At 44.7% G+C, this 19,673-nt stretch overlaps 1 protein-coding gene across 2 annotated transcripts in view; it reads left to right on the forward strand.

The window, feature by feature from the left end:
• The first annotated feature begins 672 nt into the window (after window positions 1–672).
• DVL1 (dishevelled segment polarity protein 1) overlaps window positions 673–19,673 on the forward strand; it is a 174,472-nt gene continuing 155,471 nt past the window's right edge. The window contains exon 1 of one of the 2 annotated variants that reach the window (XM_090024159.1): window positions 673–1,043. In XM_090024159.1, coding sequence (XP_089880285.1) covers window positions 874–1,043 — 170 coding nt within the window. In that variant the 5' untranslated portion in view covers window positions 673–873. The remainder of the gene's footprint in view (window positions 1,044–19,673) is intronic. The other variant, XM_090024160.1, reaches the window with a different exon arrangement.

Genomic DNA, 19,673 nt, shown 5'->3' on the forward strand with positions numbered 1-19,673 from the left:
ATACCCCCCTCCAAGAGGGGGGCTGCATCCCCGCCCGTTGCGTTCGAGGAGCTTGATCTGTCACCAAGTCCCTCAAGAGCGGGGCTCCAACCCTGCCCATTGCCTCCAGGACCTCGATCTCTTCCCGGGCCCCTCACGAGGGGGACTCCCATCCTGCCCACTGCACCCAGGACCTTCCCGTGTCCCTGGAGAGGACAACTCCCACCCTGTCCGTTGCATACAAGGAGCTCGATCGATCACCAGGTCCCTTCTGCCTATTGCCTCCTGGAGCTCGAGCTCTTCTTCCCAGGCCCCTCATGAGGGCCGCTCCAACCCTGCCCGCTGCCTCCAGGACCTTGCTGTCTCTCCAGCCCCCCGGGGGGCAAGTCCCATCCTGTCCCTTGCATTCAAGGACGTTGATCTATTCCCAGGTCCCTCACGAGGGAAACTCCAACCTCGCCCATTGCCTCCAGGACCGCGATGCCTTGCTAGCCGCCCCAAGAGGGCAAGTCCCGTCCTGTCCCTTGCATTCAAGGGGCTCGATCAACCCCCGAGCCCATCCTGGCCGCTGCCTCCAGGCCCCTGAGCGCTTCTTCCCAGCCCCCGCGCGGGCGGGCGGCAGGGGGCGGAGCCTCCCCGCCCGTAGCCCCGCCCCGCCGGGCAGCGCCGGGCTGGGCTGTGCCGGGCCGGGCGCTGAGGCGGGGGCGCAGCGCGGCATGGCTCCCCGGCGCCGGCGCCCGCAGCCTCCCCTTGCGCGGCAGCCGGCGCCCCGCGGCCCCCGCGCGTAGCCGAGGACGATGCCGCCGCCGCGGGCCGCTGCATTTGCGCACGCGGGCAGCTAGAGCGCGGTGCGGGGAGCGGGGCCGCGCGGCCCGGCCCGGCCGGCCCGGCCCCATGGCGGAGACCAAGATCATCTACCACATCGACGAGGAGGAGACGCCCTACCTGGTGAAGCTGCCCGTCTGCCCCGACCGGGTCACGCTGGCCGACTTCAAGAATGTGCTCAGCAACCGGCCCGTGCACAGCTACAAGTTCTTCTTCAAGTCCATGGACCAGGACTTCGGGTGAGCCGCGGCCGCTGCACCTGCGCCCGGGCCGGGCCGGGGGCAGGGCCCGCACCGCCGAGCGGCGGCAACATGGCGGCACCGGGGGCAGGGCCGGCGGCTCCGAGGCAGCGGGAGCCCCCTGCCCAGGGCTGGCCCCCCCGCCTCAGGTGCCCCCCCAGAGAAACCGGCGAGGGCTGGGCCGGGCCGGGCTGGCAGGTGCCGCCCGTCGGCCGCCCCGGCACGGTCAGGCCAAGACCTCGGCGCCCGTGGGCGAAGGCCCTTGGCGACGGGGACGCCGAAGGGCAGCTGGAACAAGAGCAGGCCCGTCCCAGACCCCTCGCCCCCCGCGTACCCGCCTTCAGGGGCGAAGCCCTGCGTTTGCAGCCGCTCGCTGGGGGAAGGGGAGCGGGGTCTTGCTGCGGGCGGCGAGGGTGGCCTCGTAGCCCGTTTCTCCGTCTGGTAGTCGGAAGGCAGCCGGCGCTCTGTGAATAAACGCGTCTCCAAAAAACAGCAAATGCTTTTGTGCGTGGCTTTCAACCCTCCGAGACTCGAGGCAGCCCTGGGTAGACTGGAGGCACCCCTCAGAAAATGCCAGCTCCTAGATTTCATTCTTATTTTTTGACTACAGGAAAATAACAGAGCCAGAGCAGTTTTCCCGTTGCCAAGACTGCAGCTATGTGTTCCTGTTTGAAATCTCTAGGTTTGCCTTGTGAATCGTGCTTGTAGGCATAAGGTTGTGTGGCACCCTTGGCAGGGTCTCGGGGCACCCCAGGGTACCCTGGCACCCTGGCTGAGAATTGCTGGGCTACCGTGTGTTTATTCAGCACCGATGCAAAGTTCAGCTCTGTTTGCATGCAGATGAAAACAAGGGGCCAGCGTCTCAAAAGCCCTGTGCGGCAGTGAGGCAGGCAGGGCAGGTTTCCAATGAGAGCTGCTCGGAGATGATATTCTGGTTCTTTCATGCTAATTTTCGCTTGCAAATGTGGCGTTTGCGTTCTTGGACTTGTTTGCATTCATTTTAAACACAGGTCTGGTACCCTTAGACAGTTTGCCATAAATCAGCTTTCAAAATGTAATAATGTCCCCGTAATAAATCACTCCACTTTTATCTATTACTGGCAAGGCAGCCTTGCATTTCTGTGTCTGCTGTGAAAGAGGAGAGATAAAATGTGTAGAAAAGTCATAATACCCTGACCCTATAGTGATTCTGTCATAAGCATATGAATGTTTAGGACGTTGAAGGTAATATTCGTACTATGTAAAATTACATTCCTTTTTTTTATTATTCTTGTGCCCTTTAATTATCACATTGTTTCTCCAGCCCTGCCAAAATACACTGCTTTGTTGCTGGATATTCTGAATTGGTGGGTGGTTTTTTATTAGCTTGTTATGCTCGGGCAAAGCAAACAGTTTAATTTAAAAATAAACACATGGGAAGAAAAACTGGTTGGTTTTCAGACCAGGCAGTCTGCTCCCTTTTTAATAACACAGTTGAATGTGGCTTTAAAATATATATGTCAGGTTGAACAAGCATCAAATCTCCTGTCCCTCCAACTTGCATTATTCATGCTGCACCTTTAAATGAAAGGTGCATGACACTGACTACACAATGCGGTACGGTCGTCTTCAAAAGCCCAGTTCTAGGGTCTTGTGATCCCGCTTAATAAAACCAGCATTATATGTTGGGTGTATTGAGGCAGTTATTAAATTCTCTCGTTACCCTAGGATCCTTTGACAGGATACTGAGAGAGATATCATTGAGTATGAATCCAGTGCGTGGTTTTCTTGTGTTCTCTTTTGTCACTGTCCCAGCCTCACCTGTTCATGGAGTTGGCAAAGGAAGGGAGAATTGCACGCTTGCAATCAGATTTTGGACCCATCAAATCTGAGCCCCTTCAATAACGTATATTCTCCGATACGACTATACATTACAGGGGCTACTTAGGAAAGGTGACTTGCTAGTCGGGAGAATGGTTGCCGTTATACTCTCAACACAGTCGGTGAACCTGAACTTACTGCATTGCAAGATCAGTGAAATCTTGCATCTGAGAATGGGAGCTGTTGGAGGGGGATGTTAGCTTGGAGCAATTTTCTGAAAGGATGTTAACTCTAGAGTTTTGATAATGTTATAATGTGTAAGTAGAAAGGTTGTGCATGTCTAGTTGCAAGGCTACAAGCTCTGGAACAGGCTTTACAGATGGTTATACCACCAGATTATGGTAGATACAGCAATGACATATGCTTTAATAAAGCATTGCATCTGTTGGATGCAATTAGATGAAATTCTGTGGCCTGTCCTATGCCAGGACATCCTTCCTGGCATTAAAATATACCAGGATATGGCTGGTAGGTCTTAGTCACTGATTGCTGCATCCTCCAATGCCTATGATAAAAGATCAAGAGTGAGCTGTGATGGAGTTACTTTTTAAGTGCCTGCATGCAAACATCCAAAAACTGATCGTTGCAATACTTATGCTAGGTTTCTTGTTCTGTTACAAGAACCAGCAGGAAGAGGAAAGTTAGCTTCTATGTGCACCTGTGAAGCATCTTAAAATTGTCTGGACTACCCACCAAACTGAGAAAAAGCTGAGTGATTTAAAAACTTTATTTGCTGCATTTTTTCCCCTGAAGTCAAATGAGACTTTCTGAGAACCCCCAAATGAAAGGCCACAATTCTCCATTCCTATCTTGACTCAGTAGCAGCAAAGTGCTTGACCATAAAATACAGAGCGCCCACAATTCCTACTGCTTTGGGGAGGTGTAGGTGTTCAGTGTCTGGTGGCAGTACTGTTTCCTTCTTTGACTGAAGCTAGTGCTGATGAGTGAATGTTCTGCTGGGATCCAGGGTTTTTATAACGTTTCTTCAAAGATAAGTTTCTAAGTTTCCTGTGCTCCAGCCTCTGTTGAAGCTCCCAAATATGTAACGCAATATGACCTTGATGTTTAGGCCTTTGCCTGTGAAAGCATCCATCTGTGCGGATCGGATTGCAAGATTGGAGCCTATGTCAAAACTTAAATGGCAGATATACTTATATTTCAAACTAGGTTCCGGCTCACAGTGAATTTTTATGGCTGAGTTATAAACCACCATGAAATTGGATTTATAATGGAAGAGCTGATGCAACATTTAACAAGGCTAACAACATCACAATCGCATTTCTTTTCCTTCCATGGCCATTGGGTATAATCACTGCTGGGCTACCAAGGATCCAGGAGTGATGCCCATTCCCTTTTCTTTTCTCCGCCCACACTTTCCAAATTGTCATCATCTTATGGTGAGGCTCTTTTCTTCAGTCCTCCTGACAAAACACTGATGACTTCTTTGCATTTCTGTTCCTTTTGCAGTTGGTGACCATGGCAGTCAAAATGGTGTCTTCATGAGCATTTTAAGCCATTGTAAATCATATTTCTGGATCTAGGCTCTGTGTGGGGTTCTTTTTTTTGTTTTTTGTAACTGTATGGACTTTCTCCATCCTATCTCAGAGACCTTTTCTACACTAAATACATAGCTGGTATGTAAGTTAACTCCTTTGCCCTTGGACCCAATGAGTACTATTCAGGTGCGATGGATGGTATGTGCATGTGTATCGATGGGGTTGTTTTTAATCCTGATCCTGTCAAAACTTACGCAAGTGCTTAACTGTATGTGTGTGAATAGTCTCCCTGTGCTATGCTGGCTATGTTCCTCTGCAGGGTCCAGCCCGAGGTAAGTACATCCCCTTGCAAATCTCACCCAAAATGCCCCAAATCTTTTTTCTTTCCTGGTAGTATCTCAATTTCTCCCTCCTGTTGTGACTGACTTAACCCTGTAATTGTGGTGATTTAGTTTTCGTTCTGGATTCAGTATAGATAAAAGTCCCTGTATGGAATATTCTAAGTATTCTTGAGGGGGAAGCTATGGGCCCGGTAGGACAAGAATATACTTGTCTATGGGATAGCGTCTGTCAAGCCAGAAAGCTGTCAGTCAGCTTTGAGTACTATTCCTACTAAACTTTTATTGCTTACTTATACCCACAAAACAAGGAATTAGAAAAAAGCCAATTTGCAGTTTGGCTATTGTGACAAAGCATTAGCAGTAAATATGGGCTTGTGTTTTCATAATCTTGTTTCCTAAAGGATACATGACTTTTTTTTGTAGTGAGGAGAGAATTACATCTGCACTTTCTGCTAACAGTAACAAAAACTGTGCATCTAATTGCCTCTGAACATCTCTGAAAACATCCCCCACAGAATTTTTTTCTGTTCTGTAAGTGGTACTTAGAGTAAATGACGGTAACATTTTGGTTTTAAATGTAGCTTTCTGTTGCTCTAGACCTCTCTTCTTGGCGCTGCAGCTCAGTGCCTATGCAGAGCTATAATTTGGCAAGTTGACTGCTGCTTGGCAGGGCAGTTTATAAATCCCTATGTGGAGTGAAAAGTAATTCTTGTGTTAGGAAGGCAAATGTTTTACTGCAGAAGTGGAGCCTTCTTGAGAAGCCAGGGATGAAGAACTGACTTTGCAACACTGCGCATGTTGTTGTAATTATGACACAGCTTTTCCTGGATACTAAATAACATACCAAATACTATGTGTTCAGAAATAATATATGCATTGAACTGTTTCCAAGCAAGAATCATCATACTCTTTAGGACAGAGGAGTGGAGTTGGAACTGGGAAGGGCCATCCATACCTGATTGCAGTGTACAAATTAAGCAGTAACTGTCATGTGCCTAATGCTTGCTGGGAAGTCTAATAGAGAAGAGTTGTACTGGGGTGTATTTCTTTTGGATGCAGTTTTTCATTATTGTGCTATTCACAACAGACTTAATGTCCCAGCTCTGGGAGCATAACCTCAGTTATAGACAGTACAGCACTGGTTTGTATTGCTGGGTGTGTTTCTCTTAGGCTGGTAACAGACTCTCCCATGCCATCTTCTGTACATGGTGACCTCTGCACCAACTGTTGAGGGAATGGCTGTGCCTTTACTCTAAATCTAGAGTGCTTTCTTACTGACTTCATACTTGTGCATCTTCAACAAATGAATGCAAACATTGCCTTCTAGGTAGAGGATATTTTATAGCTCTTTGCATGCTCCTTGAAGGCAATGGGAGAGGAAGCGAGTTGTGGCAGGTTTTATCATGTGTAGGTGCCTACCAAGACTGAATTTCTTCTTTTTTTTCTTTATTAAAGGCTGCTACTTGCATGTCATAGTTGAAAAGCAGGGTCATCTGATAGTTGGAATGTTTCACAGTAACAGATTCCTTCCTCTTGTGACAATGGACAATAAGTCACTTCCAACCTAGTGGAATAAAAGTTCACTCTGAGGTGACACCCATACATCCTTGCAGACATCTGGATAATACAAATTCCACTGATTCCTCTTCCAATTCAAAAAACCAAACCAAAACAAAACCCAATAACCAATGTAGTTGCAAATGGAACCAATGTCTTTTGTGATGCCCAGACTGATCATGGGGACTCTGACAGCTACTTGGACTGTATAGCTTGGGATCCAGACAGTTCACACTAGCTGTAACATGCATGCTGCCCTAAGACTTTCTGCTGGTCTCCTTTCTGGGGGGGAAGCTTTGGAAGAACAGCTTGTGATTTATTACATTGTAAAACACTGTCCAACAATGTATGCTTCAGAGCTGGAAAGTATGAAAGCAATAAATTTGCAAGATAAAGCAATTACTTACTGGAATGCCTATAACTTGATCATAAGATAAAATGTATGGTATTCTATTTTGGGATTTCCTTATATCTATTGCATCATTAGCTAGCACAGGACACAGCAAGACAAAATCATTCATGGCAAAAGAGATACAGGGGAGGAACTATTCGGTCTCAAACACTAACTATAGCCAGTTCCTTGGCTTACGTTGATGAATGTGCTCTGTGCTGCACACTTGTTTCCTGCCTAGCTATTTAAATGGAATATGTCACTGGGGTTGGAACAGCTGAGTGTCCCCTTAAGGACAATCCTGGCAGACAGGTTGAGAAGCCTTCTCTGTCAAGGGCCCTTTCCCACAGTACACCAGAACATCGTTTTTCTGTTCTCCTTCTGGGAGCATGTCAAGACCTCATTCTTCTCAGTGTTTCTGATGTGATGTCTTTGTTGTATCACTCCTCTTTGGGGAGGGCTGCGAGGAGGCCATTTATTTCTGCAACCACTTTGCTGTTTATTTAGTGTGGCTGGTGCTGATATCAGTCAAGAGATCAGCCTTATCTGAGTACCAGGGAGGCGTTATTGATTTTCTGAGTCCTGCGTTTTTAGTGGGGAGGAGTCTGTATGCAGGGGCTATGCCAGGCAACTCCTAGTGATACAATTGCAGCAAGGAGTGTGCCTCCCTTCCCATGACGGCTGTATTTCAGTTTTCTACCTCCGAAATAAGGCACCTAGTTTATGAGAAGCATGTGTATGCAAATGTATAAAAATGTCATTAGGTGCCCAAAAGGCTTTTGAACACGCAGAATCTTATGGCCAAGAAATTCTCTTCCTCTTCCTCCCTCTTTCTCTCTTGCTCACCCTTTTACCCTCTTGCTGGCTCGCTCACTCTCTTCGGCTTGCTCTTTCTTTCAGTAGGGGATGGAGCTTTGGAAAGTAGATTCCTTCCTTCTGGAAGCAGGAATAAGGAAGTTGTATCATGAGCGCCACTTAGGTACTTGACTCTTGCCATCTGTTTTGTCATGATTATTTCCCATCCTGAACATAGAATTCTGCATGTACCATGACAAAGATGACTGAAAATTGGTTGGGAGGCCTCAAGAAATAGAAGGTGTTGGCTCATGAGGAAAAGAAGAAATAAAATGCTTAAGAAGAGATTGATTGTTTTTTGTTCTTCAGCTAGTTTAGTTCATGTTTGAAGAGAGAAATGTCTTCTAATGGCATTTGCTGTTTGTGCTGCAAAGGTTGTATATACGTTGATCTCTGGGCAACTAGATGGCAGGTTGACTTATTCTCACTTTCATAGTATTTTAGTTGTAGAAAATTTTGCTTCTGTGACAGTTGTAGGATTTCAGTTGGATGTTATGGCTGTCTGGTCTCCATGGAACAGCTGAGCTTGTTTGGCTCATGGGATAAATCTAGTTGATTTTAAATGGAGTTTAGTTGATCCAGTTGATTTTGCTCATGGGATAAATCTAGTTGATTTAAATGGAGCTGGAGCAAAACGAGCATTCTCCAAAGTAAATTAAGGATTCATTTGGTTGAATGTTTATTGTTAGTTTATGCAGCCCGTAGCTCTTAGGAAAGTCAGTCTGCATTGTGGTAGGTCCTGTACAAACACAGAACTAGAAGACCGTTCCATGCTAGACAGCATACAATTAAAGTATAAGACCAGAGACAGCAGAGGGATAGAGAAGCTCTGGGAAACTATGAGAAAACATTGGCTAGTCTGCCAGGCAGTTGTCATAGCACATAAGCAGCTTTGCTATAGTCAAGATATTTTGTTGACATCACAGCAAAGATTTTGAATGATGAGTTCTCCCCAGGACTACAGAGGAAGAAAAAAAGGTGAAAATGCTATTTGGAAAACCTAAAAGGCAGGTGATGGAGAATATCTTGAGCTGATGGGACATTTTAGTCCATGTTTTGATAATGGAATGGGAGGTAGATCACAAAGCGCCTAGAAAACGTCTTATATTTCATGCTGTAGAGAAGATGGAGCCACTTGTGGGACGTGTAGAGAGTGGTGATGTGGTCAAAACAACATGCTAAAGAAATCCATTTTGCAACAGCATCAGGAATGAATGGATACCAGTAGGGTAAGACTGTGTTCATCAAAGCCAGAAGAAAGGCTGCTGCAATAATTGAGGCACAAATGATCCTTGTGTGGATAGATAGCAAAGGGTTTATTTTGGAAACGTCATGAAAAAAGAGTCTGTCCAACTGGCAGAGCTTGGATATGAGGACCTTGAGAACTGTCCAAATCAAAGATGGTGCCCAGATTAAGAGTATGAGTGAAGGCAGGATGGTGGTGTATGAGGCCACATCTGGAGTACTGCATCTAGTTCTTGGCACCACACTACAGAAAGGATTTGGACAAATCGGAGAGAGTCCAGTGGATGGTATTGAAAATGGTGAGGGGGCTGGGGGAACTGGGCTTATTTAGTTTGCAGAAGAGAAGACTGAGGGGGGATTGAATAGCAGCCTTCAACTACCTGAAGGGGGATTTGAAAGAGGATGGAGCTGGACTGTTCTAGGGATGGTAGATGACAGCAAGGAGCAATGGGCTCAGATTGCAGCAAGGGAAGTTAGGTTAGATATTAGAGAAATTCTTTCTCACTCAAGCCAGGTACAGACTTTACACTTTTACAGGTATAAGTGATTGGAAACTGGTTTATACCTGTAACAGAAGAGAAGTTTGGCATATACAGACTGATTTAAAAAGGCAGAACCCAGTCTAAGATTTCTCTCCCCCTCACCAAAGTGTGAACATGTGTTCTGTTCGTAGGAGGGTAGCAAAGCACTGGAACGGGTTCCCCAGAGAGGTGGTCAGATCTCCATCCTTGGAGGTTTTTAAGACCCAGCTTAGACAAAGCCCTGGCTGGGATGATGTAATTGGGAATGGTCCTGTTTTGAGCAAGGGGTTGGACTAGATCAGGGTTTTTCAACCCCCGGGTCATGACCCAAAAGTGGGTTACAGGAATGTATGAAAGGGTCACAAACAAACTTTAAAAATGGATCAACAAATTTCAAAAATGGATTCTCCTTTAAAAGAGAAAAATGTGGGAAACCATAGCTTTTCCCTTGCAGGCTGGCCCATAGTCCTGTAAATGTTTTCTTGAGGTAAAGCTAAAAGTAAGCAATACATAATCTTCAGTGGTGAGATTAGGCCCTGATCTTGCAGCTCGTTATCAGGTAGCAGAGTGTTATACCTGTACACAGCCAAACTAGTTCCATTTGAACTCCCCAAAGGCGTTGCAGTTCATTCATGAGCAAGAAGATAGGGATTGGGGCCTGCCTTCATAATAGTGTCACGTTACTTCCCACGTCTACCTTTCGTAAGTGCCTAAAACATGTCTTTGAAGTGGCACGTGTGCTTGAACAGATGCTGCAACAGATCAGTTCCTTTTAAAACCTTTTCTTTCTTTCTGGACAAATTTTGACCTTGTTTGCCGATTTGGATTATTATGTAACCACTCCTCTTAGCCTCCAGACCTCAAAGTTTTCTTAAGGTCATGCTCAGACAGCTGTTCCATGTGATGTAAACAAGCATGGCTGATCAAGAAAATGAATGCAAGGCACATTAGGGACCTGTGGCCAAGTTTTGTATCCCTTCTGTTTTTTCTAACTTCATTGGGGTTATGGTGAGGGCGTGGAGTCTGAGGGTAGGTTGCAGTAGCTTACCTCCCTTAGAGCCTGATGCAAAGCCTCTTGAAATTCACTTCCATATTTGAACTGAGAAAGTTGCTGTAAGAACCATAGGTGCAGAAATTTTGAGTACAAAATAAGTAAGGTCTTCACACAAAAATCTATATAAAATAGGTGGCTGGATAGTGTCAGGAGAAGGGAAAATTAGGGAAATTTCCCAAAGTTTTGCATCAGGTAGGTGTTGGGATTTTAACTAGTATCTCCCTCCATGGTAGTTAATTGGATTTTCATGATTTAATCCAGATTTTACATGAGTCTTTTAAGTTGCTGAATAAATCTGCTAGACATGAGCTGGGTTTTTTTCATTTTGCTGTGTGCTTTACTCTAAGACGGAGTTTGTTCTGTTCCATATCCTAGTTATGCAAAGGTAAGCTGAGAGATGCTGCTCATTAGGGAGTGCAGAATAGGGGACTCAATTCTTCTTTGAGTCAGGCCAGTGGAAATCCAGAATAATTCAAAAAAGGAGCAAGAGTTGTGCGTGAGTATTGGGGTTCAGCCAACAGCAGCTCATGGGGGGGCCTCACAAGATGGTTAATCAGTAAAGTAGGGGAGAGAGCATAGGGAAATGCTCATATGAGGCTGAAGTCCTGACACCTGGTAGGAAAGAACGACACAGCACTAAGACTCTGGCTCTAGTTCCTGTTCTGGCAGAGGTTTGCTCCATGACTTGAGCAGGGCGATTCTGCAAGGTACTTAAACGTACTTAAAGACTTGCCTAACAGGATGTGCAGTTGGGGCCTGTATCTGACATGCAGAGATCTGGGTTTTTCATTTTAATGGCGAAATGCACAGATTTTCCACTTTTGCAAAGAGCTCTCTGCAGGCTGGCAGAGCTCCAGTCTCCAAGGGGTTGGGGGAAATGGGAGGAGGGTGGTCAGGCAGGGGTGCCATGTGCATGTGCACGCACATTGGTGCCAGGTAGCCTGGAGAGCAGCTCCTGCAGGTAAGTCTGGTGGTGGGTGGAGGGAGAGTTGAGGCCCCCAGAGGGAGGGAGTTGGGCAGGGCTGGGGCTGTTTCCCAGCTAGGGTGGTACATGGGTTTTAGGGCCCATGCCCATGTGCAGCCACAGGGCCCAAACAGAGAGTGGGACAGGGTTGTGAGTGGCTCATCTAGGGGTCACAGGGGCTGGGACTGGCTATTCGCCACTGTGCACGCTTCTGGGGGAGAGGGGTCAGGGGGCGCATGCCCTCCAGATTTGTGCATGAAGAGGGGGTGGAGGAGGATATGTGTTGCCTGCTGTGGGCTCAAGCCGCCTGCCCTGCTGCCTTTCCCACCTAACCGAGGGCCTTCGCAGCCCAGCGAGTGGGATCTGGTGCAGCAGGGCCAGGAGGAGGAAGCTCCTTGCTGCTGCAAGCCCCATACCACCCTGGTGAAGCACCCCCTGCCTGCCCAGCAGCAGCAGAGGTAGTGGCAGAGTTATGAGGGGCGGGGGGAGCGGGAGTGAGTGGCCTGGACCTGCGTCCTGGTGAGCTAAGGGGGCAAGGGGAGCTATGATTTTCCATGATAAAAAACTGAAAATCAAATGCCAAAATGTATAGGTACTTAGAATTTATGTTATTATAGTGATTGAGGCACTTGTAGGCTTCCAGATTGCTTTAGAATAGTAAATATAGCAATAAAACATTGTGTTCACTTGATGCCTGTATGTATAGTGGCATTTCATTTTAATCATGAATTTGGGGGTTTTAGTTGGAGAACTTGCGATTTGTTAACAGAGAAAACCAGGATCCGTGCTGATATGTAAAAAGAAGGTATAGTTACACTTCCCTTCCTTAATTCTTTTTTTTTTTTTTTTTTTATTTGTGGTGGGGAAGGAGGATTTGTCATTTTATTTAGGTTTTGAGTTTGTAGGTGCTTGGAGTGTCTCTTGCTACTTTGTATTTGTACAGTACTTAGCAAACTGAGGCGTCAATTTTGGTTGGAGTTGGTAAGTACTATTGTAATATAAATAATGAAGGGATATACAGGGTTCTCTACCTTGTAGGGCCCAAAGCCCAGGCCCTTTGTACCTGCCCTAGCTTAGCTTACCTATGCTTTGCCAAGTTGACTTTGATAGCTGTCTACAGTACAAGTCACTACTTATTCTAAAGTGCCAGTTTCTAATCTAAATACTTAAAACAATGACTTTTTCTGTTTGCAGTAGGGCATGGATCTCAAGGACTGCCACATTTGGAGGGTGGGGTGTTATATTTATTAAAGGCTAATGCTATGAAAACATGCTGAAGGGATACAGTAGGTTTGGCCTGCTTCCTGTAGCTGGCAAACTTCAGCTAGAGGAGCTAGAAAAACAACAGCTATTCTTAGAAATTACACCCCCCACCCTCCGTTGCATGTACCATGTGCTGTCCAGCCTGCAGGTAGCTTTACTGCTGCTCAGAGCCTTGGTTTTAGACACCGGTGTCAATTTATACAGCTGTTAAACAGTAAGTGTCTCTGCAGAAGTGAGGTTCGGAAGCACATCTGTAATTTACTGCAGCCTGATGAACAAATTTGGCTGTGAAGTGGGTTGAATTAAACAAGATTTATTGAATTATAGTTTGTTGAGAGATTATTGCTCTTCTAGTCAGCCAGGGGAAAGTAAGAAAGAGCAAAAGCAGATTCACCGGGAGGGGATCCATGTCTAACTCTTCGAAATCAACCATAAATAGCAAGGGAATGGATTAAGGTTTGGATTAAGGAATTCATTTACATGCAGTATTAAAATGTGTAAAGATTGCCATGGTATATTTGAGACTGATTTTACTTGGATTCTGTTTGCCTTCAGGCACGTGACTGGAGTTTTTTAAAATGGCCTTGATCATGCTATTTTTTGGGATTCTACTTTAAATGCAGCCCATCAATGGTTACTGTGACTGTATGTCCTTGTTGGATATCATTCTGGTTTGTAGCTCCATAGTCTCAGAGATGGCAGTTGTTGGCTGACCAAGATACTGCATCTTTCTTTTTTTGGAGAATGAGTTGCATGTGTTTGGGCTGACGTGACTTACCAAGTAGAACACGCTTCCCAGGGAATCTTTCACAGAGATGAAAGAAGCAAGGATTTATGAGGCGATATCTTTTATTGGGCCAGTGGTATAGTTGGGATTAAGTTAGACAAGCTTCTTGATGCAAGGTAACAACTAGACTCTAACACTACCAAAGAGATTAAAGCGCCTCTTGCAACTGTTTGTGCCACTACCTCATATAGAGCAGTTGATGATGGGATGCAGCTGTCACATATGTGACATTTATCTATTGGCCTGTTCTAGATGCTGTTAACTGCCGGGATTCTCTGCTTGTCCTTCCAGGGTGCATCCTCCTTTTGAATCTTTTCATCTTCAGTTCAGTTGCCTTGATAGTTCAATTTGTTCTCCTTCCTCCCTTGCCTTTCCTCCCAGAGTTGAGAATTCTCAGTGCTTATCCCATGATTGCTTGTTGAGCAAGCTGGGACCACTGGTTCTAAATGGCAGGAGTGTGGCTTGCAGTAATGGATGTCCACACTACTGGCCAGTCCAGACCCTTCCCCTTCAGCTGTTTGCCTGATTGCACATATGACAAAGGAATGGACAGTTTTTGTAGACATGTACTAATTGCCAAGGCCAGCTGGTTTTGTCTCTCTTCCTTCAAAACAGTATAATGAAGGATCATAGTATATCCATTACATTTGAAGGAGCTCTTTTATAGAATATTTCAGCATTGTCCCACATGCCCGCTTAGGTGCTTCGGAAAAGTGGTATTGAAATCCTGTGCAGTTGTTCATAAAACGCAAAAACTTGGGGCACAAGTCCACGAGTCCTGAAGAGTAACCCAACTTTTCTCATTCTCTAGCTGTTTCCCATATTCTGATTGACTGCCCATAGACTCTTGCAGAATGGCACAGTGTTGATGCCTAGCTGTTTCAGACTGTTTCTGGGTGACAGCTACTTGCTGAGCCATAGAGGGTCTGGCATGTACCTGCCAATGTCAGTGGGTGAGGCATGCCGAACCCCATCTTCACCCGGCTGTGTTCCTGCAGTGGTAGAGATGAGCCCTGGGAGCTTAGTGTTGTGTGGAGTTTTCTTTCCAAATCCCATTAGTCCCTGGGATTGCCATGGTGAGCGTAGTGGGTATTCTTGTGAGAGTGTACTACCCCTGCACAGTTTTTAAGGTTTCCCCCAATGATCTTTGCTTGTGAGCTTCATTCTCCTTCCTTTTGTCTCCATGTGAGTTTTGCTTTAAGTGATGATTCTTTTAAACTCCTAATTCGGCTGTTCTCCTCTCTAAAATAACCATGATGAGGAAATTAAGGTATTCTTGCCCCAAAAGAGAAAATACATCCATCAGCACCTTGATGAAACCAATTTTTGCCTTGGAGATGTAATGGACCTTGAATAACTTATCCTGTACCATGGTCCCCTCTTGCTGCTGTCTTGAATACCTTGTAATGATTTGTATGGATTCCTGATTACCAATTAGAATTTCTCCCCAAGGGCCCAGTTTGTTAATTTGCATATATTAAATAGCTAGCCTGTCATCTTTATTGCTACCTTATCCAGCTTCACCATGGGCAGAGTAAATGTGCAGAACGATTACCTGTAATTACAGCTATGGACTTGTCTGCAGTGGTGCTCCAGCATGGTCGGCTGTCTCCGAACTGAAGGAGGTTGAGTTCTCTCTTCCATCCCTTTCTGCCTTTTAAAATTGGCTCACATCATAAATCCATGCTTTCAAAGCACTGAATGTTGTTGGACCTGTTCCTGTAAGATGTTTGCACAACACTGAGGCACACTTCTTCCAAGTAATGTTTTGCTTGCTTTATTCCAGTTTGCTCATGTTGTTTTAGTCCTTGTGTGAAGGCAGGCCTGGGATCTTCTAGCTTCATGGGGTACCCAGCCTATGCACTAAACTGTACGGCCTGAAAACATGACCTAAATCTGCCTGTCAACATGGTATGCTCGGCCAGTAACTTTGGAAATGGTTCTCATTGGGAAAATTGGTTTGTCTCATTACAGCTCTTAAGATCCAGTTGGCAGATCTCAGCTCATACTGTTTTCTTCTGATGTGCCAATACCCTTCACCTTACCTGGCATGTTGGCTCACATGGAAAAAGCAAGCAGCTGTTGAAAATGAGCTTCACTTTACTTCCACTCTGCTTTATTAAGCTGTAGTCACCTCCTGGTTGTGGTGTTTTCCTAAGAATTGACAGGGAGTGAGATGGGGGGGAGAGGCTGAAGAATATTACAGCATATTGATGCATTTTATGAACGTTAAAAGTAGCTTATACAACTTTCCCAAAAATTGCCTGATAGACTTTACCTGTAGGGGGTCTCTCGGGCATACTGGATGCCAAAGAACTGTACAGAGAACAATCCTGAGGTGGTAAAGGATGAAGTAGAGATTTTGCATATCAAGAAAACCTCTGTTTACAGTCTGTTCTACAATACATAAGTTAATGGAACTACTTGTGAGAGTAAAGCAAGTCTGTTTTTGGGCCACAGAGCACTGATGTTGATTTTTTTCATTGTTTTACCCAGTAGTGTAAGGTCTAGGACATTTTTTTTTTCCAGAAGGAAAACTTCATGTAGATAGACCACAAATCCCCATACACATTCAAATGATAAGGAAAGCAATTAAGGGGCCAACTCTGTGTATAGTAAATTCTGGTTAATTCATCAATCCAAGGGGAATGAAAATAACAGTGAGTTATCCAACAGGTGACCAACTGAGGTGATAATTTTGGGGAGGAAGCAGGAGAGTGCTAGTGGGGAATCATCTCAATGGGAAATTAACCCATACCAGTGAATTAGCCCACAGGTGAAGTAACCCAGGGTCTCCTGTATTCGGGTATGATTTAACATACAACTTATGTTAATAGCATGCATCATCCTCACCGATCTTATAAAGACATACTTGGAAACTATTTCATATAGAAAGTGACACAACAAAACTTAAAGGCCTTGAAACGTGTCTGAGATGTGAAAAGCACAAACCGATGTGGGTTTTCTTAAATATGCTGTTAACACCGTAATAGTTCTCTGTTCCAGGAGGTGGTTGAGGACTCTTCTCCCTGGCTTATTCACTCTGTAACCTTCACATTTTCAACACTGATACTAGCTAGTTTGCTGACCTATGTTGCGCAAGCCGTGTTTTGCATGTGCATCCCCAAGTTGTACTCCTATTAAATGCAAGACTAGCTACATGTTTCTGAGGATGGACTCGGATCCCTCAGTGCTGATGTTTTAGGAGTCAGTGCAGTTACTTTATGCGCCGTGGACTGACTGTTCAGACTGATGTTTCTGGAAGTCATTGTCCTGATCACAGTGGACTGATTCTTTGACTGTGTAAACCTGGAGTGCTTCGTTTGACATGGATGGATTGACACCGTTTGAGGTCAACATAATGATTTTACTTTTTAAAAGTAAAGTAACTCGTTTTTTTTCTAGTGTCACTATTCAAAGGCCCCAGCCCGTGTAATACAGCAGTGGGCTAAAAATGAATTAAAAAAATTCTTCATAAGTTATAAAAATCAAAACCCGTGTCTCTGCTTAGATCCCCAATAGACTCTCATTGGTCCCAGTGGGAGTTGTTTCTGCTGACTCAGTGAGTGTTAGATTGAATTCCTGTCTGTCATAATAAATTCAGTTCCAGGATGAACACAACTCTTTCATTTATAACCACCTGTTTAGTTTCCAGTTCTGGCCCACACTGATCCTAGTACAACATGCTGATGTCTTTACACGTCATGGCTCTGGGTAACTGTTTAGAAAGTGCCTACATCCCACTGACTTACACTGAGACTTTCACTGTTCTTGAGTGTTGAAAATGGGACTTTTAAAACTGGGGTTTTCTGGGAAGATATATTTTATTGGCCCATCTTAATGGTTGGGATAAAGTTCAACAAGCTTTTGAAAACTGGGCATTCTTCATCATGTTGCTTTATCAGGTTTGCTTTGAAAGCATGACCTTTGGTTTTGCTAATCTACGCTAAATTGATCACATTTAAATACATAGATCCCCAAGCAGAGTTAAGCTGACTTTCATCTATGTTTGAAGTAGGGATAAAAAACATTGATGGGGCAATTGAGCACCAGCCTTTGTCACTTGGGCATGTACCAGATAGTCCTGAAGTTGTATTGAATGTTTTTAAGCAGTTCATAGTGCTTTATACTTCGCTTGGGAAGCTGTGCTACCCATTGGAAATGTAGGACATGCATGCAGGATTGGAGGGCGAGCGGCATGGTACTGCTGTTACCATTTTGTCAAGATTCATGGCAACCCAGTATTTCCCCCTTGCTCATTTCCTTTACTGCTCTTCTTTTTTCTACCTTTTTAAATGGCATGTGTATGCTAAACAGATCTGCAGCACTGTTGGCATCTGACTGAAGATAAAACTTCTCGGTGTATTTTGTTCTGAGCTTGTCAAACGTTACCATTTTGGTAACCTTCTTCATGAAAAGGGTCTTTATTTTTACAAGAACTACATCCTGTTTTTTTTTGGTTTTTTTTTTGCCCTGTTCCAACTTTGTATTGGTTTTGCTTTTGAGGACAGAGCTTTCGTAAGTCAGTTTGTAATGGACTCATCTTTGTTTCAAATGTTACAAGTAACAGATATAAAAATGATTTAAAAAACCAGAAGGATGGGAGGGTGAATGGGGTCCTGGCTGTAGGTCCTGGCTTTGCCATTTGTTCACTTTGCGACCGTTCATTCTTTCATTGGGGCCCCTATTTTATCATTTCTGTGTGAATGCTTGGCTTAGAGCACCTAGGACCTGACTTTATTTTAGAGGTGAGAAGCACCCCAGCTTCCATCCATCTCCCATTAAATCATAGATGCTTGGTGCACACATGAAAAATGGGCTGAGTATCTCAGGTTCGGCACCTGAAATTAGAGGCTGCTTTTGAGGAACAGGAGCTGTGTGCTGCCCTGTCTTTTCAAAACGCTGATGCTATATTTGCTTTAGCTCCTGAAATATTGAGATGCTTGAATTGGAGAGAGCAGAACACCCTTCTCAATATAGACAAAAGTGGTCACCTTCTTTGCATGCAAGGACACACCTGATTCCTGAAAACCTGAAACAATATAAAGGTATGTTTAGTTTTGTTTCAATTCATTTTAATGCCACAGTGTACAAGGAAGGTCCTAATTTGAGAAAAACCTTAAGTAAAATCCCACTGCTTCACATCCTAAAACTGAGGAACAGTGTTGTAACTGGTATCACTGGGCTAAATTCTGTTTGTTTTGTGCACCTAAATGGCAATTTTCTATCTACAGAAGAAGTTTTTTGGCACTTTTGCTTAGGTTTGTGAATCTCGTTTTGTGTACAGTGGCATCCAAAGGGGAGCAGAATCGTGCCCACTGTTCTCCATCCCCTTCACTGATCATTTCCCATTCATATAAGCAGAGTTATTCTTGTTATAGTTTTGTAGTAGGGTAACAAGTATCATAATCCAGTTTTACAGAAAAAAAACAAGTGCCTCTGAATCTAGATCCCTGGCATCTTTCTTTCTTTTAGGGCTGATCTCTGTTGTATTTTCTCCCATGATTTGGAAAAGAGAATTGTTCTTAAGACATCCAAACTGTCAGGGTTTCAGCACATCCTTTGGGAAACAAATGTCAGCGAAAGAATATGAGGTAATAGCTATAATAGTGTATTTGTCTTGCTGAAGAGTTAATTGCTGGATTAATGAGAGATACATGCATGTTTTACGTTTATTTGTGTTTTTGGGTGCCCTGACTGTCTATAGCTGTTGGTGCCGGGAGGTGTGGGCAGTGTTTGCGCATGTACCAGATGGTCCTGGAGCTAGTGGGTACCTTATTTTTCTTTTCTTCAGGCTTTGTGATGCCTGCAGTAACCTACGCAGCATTTGCCATTAGTTGTAGATGTGTGAAACACATGAAGACAACTTGAGCGGCAGCACAAAGGTGTTGCTTTGTTGATCACTAGACTGCTGTCAGAAGGAGGGTTTAATCTGCTTTCTGTCACTTGAAATCTTCTAACCCCACACTGTCACATCTCTTTGTGTACAGTACAAGCTATTCTGCTTCCTGCATACAGCACACAACAGCTGAATATCTTGGGTAGTTTGAATCAGTTATGATAACAGCCACCAGACCATAATATTTAATAAAATTCCTAATCCTTTGTGTACACGTGGAGGTCAGTTGGTTAAGGATTATTGATAGTTAATTCATATCTGCTGTTAGTTTGACAAGTGAGTATTCAGATTCTTCCTGGCCTTGTGACTATTTGAATGGCTTTGTTGTGAATGGAGAGAGACTGGTTAAAGTGCTGGTGGGTAAAGAACTTGTGCGTGAGCCTGGCGTTCTGGCTTA

The sequence above is a fragment of the Crocodylus siamensis genome, chromosome 12 (genome assembly GCF_052110815.1).
Source record: "Crocodylus siamensis isolate JL-2025a chromosome 12, ASM5211081v1, whole genome shotgun sequence".
Classification (NCBI taxonomy): domain Eukaryota; kingdom Metazoa; phylum Chordata; order Crocodylia; family Crocodylidae; genus Crocodylus; species Crocodylus siamensis.